Raw genomic sequence first — 6000 nt, forward strand, 5'->3', positions numbered from 1 at the left:
TCATTTTCATGTAGCCAAATTTTTTGCAAACACATGGAGAAAATACCTTATAAAAAGCAGTGAAAAAAATTTGTTAATGTTCATTTTAAGGCTTAATGTCCAACCCATATTTCTGAGATTTGGTGATTAATGAAATACCATTCACCTCTTGTTAGTATTTGGGAAGAAATGGGGATTTAGTTGTAATGTTTTCTTTGGTTTTCAAAATGAGTAGATTTGAATAAAATATCTTTATATTTACCATTATTTTATTTCATTTTTTTACATGTGTAGAATTTGTTTTTCTTTTCTTTTTCTGACAAAGTGCCTGGCCATTTATTATAAAAAGTCCCAAGAAATACAGGAATCTTACATTCACTGATGCCATGGATACATTTAAATGGTCCAAGAAGAAAGGGTTGGCCTTCAACAAATTTGTTCTTCAACAGCCAATAAATGTGAGATGTTCCAAGCACAACCAAGAAGAATGGCCGGTGAGTGTAATTATATATTTGCAGTCTGTTAGTACATTTACATGATCTTTATTTCTTTATTTTGTCCATTTGCTTATTTAAGTACATGGAGGTGAAGCCGAACCTGGCAGGATAATGCAAAAACAGTTTGTCATTGAGCACAATGAGCTACACATCCAGACTAATTCATTCCAAGCAATAGCAAAGCCAATAATAAAAGTAATATGTGTGTTTAAGAGACCTGTAGAAAATCCAGAGTATAAACATATAGATCCATGGAGAATATACACACAGACAGCAACTGGGCCAAGATGTGACTCGAGTTATAGGATGGTAATAATAACCACAGTGGTGCCCCCTCTCCTTCATTCTCTTTTATGTAAGAATGACATGTGAACAAAGTTTTACAACTGTTTGAAAGTAAAGGTATAACTTTTATTTTAGAGAAAACAACAATAAGGTAGAGTCCTGTGGCTTACATTGAATGTAACATTTTATTTATGAGAGATCTTATCAACACAAAAAAAAATTAACACAGAAAGGATTGCCTTGTTGGTAACACTTTAGTTTAGGTACTATATATATATATATATATATATATATATATATATATATATATACACACACAAAATTTTCTAAGTCATGGGAGTGTGTCATGACTACCTTAGACTTGCTAAGATTATGTTGATGAAGTTTATGTCAGGTTGTCACTAGGGTTTTGTCCCTCAGTTGTTTTCTTTATTGTTGTTTATTTCTTTTCTGTAAATTGATTTAAATTAAATACAATTGCTTGTGTTAGTTTATTTCTTTTAGTATTTGAGAAGTTATCAATATCTTGTTTGTTGCTAATAATATTGCAATTATCTTTCCTTTATTTTATAATTGCTCTAACTACTGGGGGGTTGGGTTCCACAATTTGCGTTTTGCTCCATTCTTTTTGAGGTTTTTAAATCTTTTGTGTCTATTTCTAACCAGCCAACCCGCGGCGTATGCTACGCCGCATAATCAGGCCACTTTTTAAATGATTTTTAAGCACAGAGGAAAAATTAAACATTTGAAAAATCATTTAATAAACCACCAAGAAAAGTAACATTGCAATAATGCACGCTACGAACCAACATACAATTGTCTGTGACTGAAAACCGAAGGACAGGGTTGAACGGCGCTCGTTCAGTACACACTGCCCGCTTATGTGCCCGCCCCAACTCCCTACCTGATTCACTTTCGTCTGTGTACAGTCCACACGCACCTGTGAGTCACATTGACTGTTAATTTTCCAAACACAGCCTCAGTTGGTTTCCACGTTGATTTTTCATTGTTCTTTGCGGTTCCGGCTGCTTTTTTTTATATATAATCCTCCAAGTCACCCGACCATGGGGGGCTTTACAAAGGGCAGGGACGTAATCAGTGTGAGCGTATGACCCGCACGTACTGGGAATTTCTCGTTCGTGGGGAACAATTGGAAGCCACGGTCTCCATCACGAATGGGGTTCAACAGCTTATCCACACCTCCCCGCGCCGGGTAGACACACGTTGATCCATTCAGTGTAGCGCGCATGCAGTACCGGACATACAAGTGCATCACAGACCTGTTAATGCTCAATCTCACGTGGCTGAAAGCCACTTGTCTCTCTTAAGAATTTGGACGCCGACCGCTGTTGGGTCGTGTAACTATTTAGCAGGCGGGAGTCTCGTTCGTTTTCGGAAATAACCAGCCAAATCGCTCCACCAACTAAGAACTGCCATGCACCACCACCCACAGAATCGAGAAAGAGCTATCAATCTGTCAATCCTGTCCGTGTCTGGGCCGGGTGAGGTTTCCTGTGTTGAGTCAAATGAAGCGAAAGGCTCCACACCTGGTGGTGCCCTTCCATCAATTCCTTTAAGTTTCAGCTTTGTAACCATACTCCCCCCTGAACCCAAAGACTTTGGTTACCCGGTTGGCTGCCCGGCGGGATCGCCTGTTGCGGAGTCTGCATTGGTGAAGCAGGTGAGACGGTAATGAAACAGAGGCACAGGGCTTATTGGTTTTTAAAGACTGCTTCCTTCATTGGGTTTTAACCAATGCATGGAATGAACCAACACACAATCGTCTGTGCGGCGCACAGGCACGGAGGGTGGAAAGGGAGGAGAGGAGAAGGACATCCACTCCACTCCACTCCCTCCGTCATGCTAGTCTGCTGATTTCTCGTTCAGTATACACTGCCTGCTCATGTGCCCACCTCCAACTCGTCACTCAAGTCTTTGTACAGTCCAGATGCACATGTGACTCACGTAGACTTTTCATTGCTCTGTGCGGTTTTGGCTGCCTTTCTATATATAATCCACCAAGACACCCGACCACGTTGGGAGGGGGGTGTGTACATAGTGCAGGAGTATCTAAGAAGACGCATGTTTGTCGCGGATGCGAATTACTGTATGTAGTATGTAAAACAGTTTGCTATAGTGCACGCGGTCGTGCGTCATAACCGAAAACTCATTTTTTAAAGACTGCTCACTTCATTGTGTTTTAACCTCAGTTGTAAAGGAACGTTTTAAGGATCCCATGGGATACCCCTTGCAAACAGTTTTACACGCCGCATATGGCGATTCACCTCCGCGAGAAACATGCCTCTATTAACAGTCAATGTGGGTCGGAGCTGCATGTGATCTCTATGACAGACGAATATAAATGACGCCGGTTTTTCTGTGTCGTCGCGTCTGAGTTGGTGGGCTTGGCTCTGTGAGTTGTCGTCGTATCCAATGGTCTTGGAGTTGGTGGGCGTGGCTCCCTCCTGCGTGCGCCATAGGTATCTCACTTGTCGGCGGCTTAGTGAATCCACGCCCCTTCCGGCGTGCTTTCCATGGTTGTCTTGCCTTAGTGAATTATATATATAGATGGTAAAGCTTGAAGCTTGAGGTGTTCTAGTTATTGAGAACACGATTACAAAAACATTCATAACCTCTTGCAAATAATTTGTTTGTCATGTAATGATAATGCCAAGCTCATTTTTTTGTCAACATTTCAAAGTTGTTGTTCTAACATGCAAAGCTGTTTGTACTGTAAGTCCAACATAACGTCAATGCAGAGGGCTGGAACTAGCATGGAAGACAGAAAAATATTTAACATTTGAAGATTAGTCAGACAGAAATAAATCCTGCAGAAACGGTGTATATGCCTGGATGTGTCTCATTCAACTGGTACTCCACATCAACTTACCCCAACCCAGTGTTCCAGCTCCATGTAACTTTTACAGACTGAGCCCACTTGCTGGGGAACACCATGCCAAAAGCTGACTACAAGTATGGGTTCTTACTTTTTTGCTTCTACTTAGATCATCTCAGAACCATTCTGAAAGTCATATATTTGAACTGTTCCTTGTCACCATACTTTGGTTTGCTATAGGAATTACTCCTGGGAGCACATGACTCTAGACAGCATAGCTCTAACTTTTCTTGAGGTACACAATCCCTTCATAAATGCTAATATCACCATCAGAAGGTGTGTCACTGTAAAATACAAATAGTTTTTTTGGCAGAAATCAATTCAAAAATATAATATTGTTATGAAATGAAAATGAAACAAAATATGATGATTTTAATATGAATGATGACATAATAATAGTGTTTACCATCTCAAAAGTGATTTTTTTGTGCCTAATTAATGCTGTTGTGAGATCGCAAGGCAACAGACCCTGTCCTGGAGAACCCAATAGTTCATTATTTTAAGATAAAATAATGAATTGTTTTATTTTCTGTTAATTATTGTATATTAATATTTATTCACACACACATATATATACAGTACAGTATGTAATGATTACATAATTTGGACAGTATATATCGATATATTTTAATATGGTGTTTAATTTAATGAAAGCATTTACCCTCACTGGAAAGAAAAATTTTACTGACTTCTTATTTTTTCTCATACATTATATTTTTTGTTTCAGGTTCATGGAATGTTAGTATCTCCCCCAGTAAAAGAAGAGGTCACTCAGTTTCTTCCTACTGTTTGCAACAGAGCTCCGCATGTGAATAGAATATTTATAATTAAAGTATTTTTAGTCACTGTCACTTTTGTGTTTTATTTAGATATTTGACTTGAACATCTGTGTAAATAATATCCTTTTTTTGCAATATCAAGTTGTAGCAGATGTATGGAGAGAACAGGTGACTGTCCCAAAGGAAATATTTAAACAGTTAATAATCTGAACTATTTCAAAATTTTTTGAAGTTGTAAATCCATTGGTGTGTATTTCTGGAAAAGTCAGATGCCAATGTCTTTTGAAGCTGTATGTGTTCATTTTGATACACTGTCATTTTTATAAAAATAAAAAATAAAAACCTGTTTTGTGTGTTTTCTTTATGACTAATCAAACATTTAATAGTACAGCAGTTTACATACACAAGCAATTTCAAAGTCTTGTTGTGAACAGAAAATTTGTATCACATTTTTCTGCACTATATGTGCTTTTGAAGTGCATCTGTGGTTTTGTACCTTGCCATCTTTATTTTGATCACACTATTTTATTTAGCCTGATATATTTTCAAGATGAATGTTGCAAGTGGAAACAATGAAACAAGAACGTCTGTTGGTCCTGAGGAGCGTTCCAATCTTTCTTTACTTACTCTGCGTACTAAATCAATCATTTAATTGTAATGTTATATAGCGACTTTCACTCTATTGCATTTTGGCCTTGGAACCAATGGAGGTTTATTTTCTCCAAAATCTCGCCAGCTTGAGATTTTGTTTTTCTCTTCTGTCATTGCAGTCATATACTGTTGAAACCATTAGAGAGAGACATGAGTTCAACTTATTGTGATTTAATTCATGCATATGGGCTCTCCTATTTCTTTTACTTATTTGTGTATCTGTACTGTAAGTTTCTATTTTGTTTATTTATGTTTATGCATCAATTTGTAATTTATTTACAGTATATATTTTTATTTGTAATTGTAATTTTCCTGTAACTGTAAAGTAATTTAGTTGTCTACATTTTGTATTGAAATGTGCTGTATGAGTAAATATTGTTCTGAGTAAACTTCTACTTGTTATTAATAGGAGGGCATGCAGTTTAAGGTAACAGAACATAAACATATACATTAAAATACAAGTAATATATATATAAATTAAATGAATGAAAAATGACTAATATTTTTAAGCAATGTCTTTGACTATGTTCTTTTGTTCTGTCACTTTAATCAACTCTGCAGACCCCTTGACGTTGTTTCAAACAGCTTCACAGAGACTGTCATCAGCCAGTTACAAAGGTTTTTGTATGGTTGTAAAATATCAGGCAGCCTGTCAAATTTTCATGAAATACCTGTATATAAATATAAAATGCAAGCACTTTGCTTTTGACATGCAAAATTATTAAATGACAAACATGGCAAATAATGTCCAAATTTAAGCAGAAAAAAAGAACTAAATGTAACTGTTCTACTGTTTTTGCAGCATTATTTCCCTTCATCATTGAACAGTAGCGCAGATAAAAAGGAATGAGTGTACTGTACTCTCAATAAATGGCTGTTGGGGTACGTTATTATTAGCAAGCTACCTTGAGTT

At 37.0% G+C, this 6000-nt stretch overlaps 1 protein-coding gene across 1 annotated transcript in view; it reads left to right on the plus strand.

The window, feature by feature from the left end:
- Positions 1-4782, plus strand: part of moxd1 (monooxygenase, DBH-like 1) — an 89200-nt gene extending 84418 nt beyond the window's left edge. The window contains exons 11-12 of the mRNA XM_039747498.1: positions 305-473; positions 4385-4782. Coding sequence (XP_039603432.1) covers positions 305-473; positions 4385-4534 — 319 coding nt within the window. The 3' untranslated portion in view covers positions 4535-4782. The remainder of the gene's footprint in view (positions 1-304; positions 474-4384) is intronic.
- The last annotated feature ends 1218 nt before the right edge of the window (positions 4783-6000 follow it).

This window comes from Polypterus senegalus, chromosome 3, assembly GCF_016835505.1.
Source record: "Polypterus senegalus isolate Bchr_013 chromosome 3, ASM1683550v1, whole genome shotgun sequence".
NCBI lineage: Eukaryota > Metazoa > Chordata > Cladistia > Polypteriformes > Polypteridae > Polypterus > Polypterus senegalus.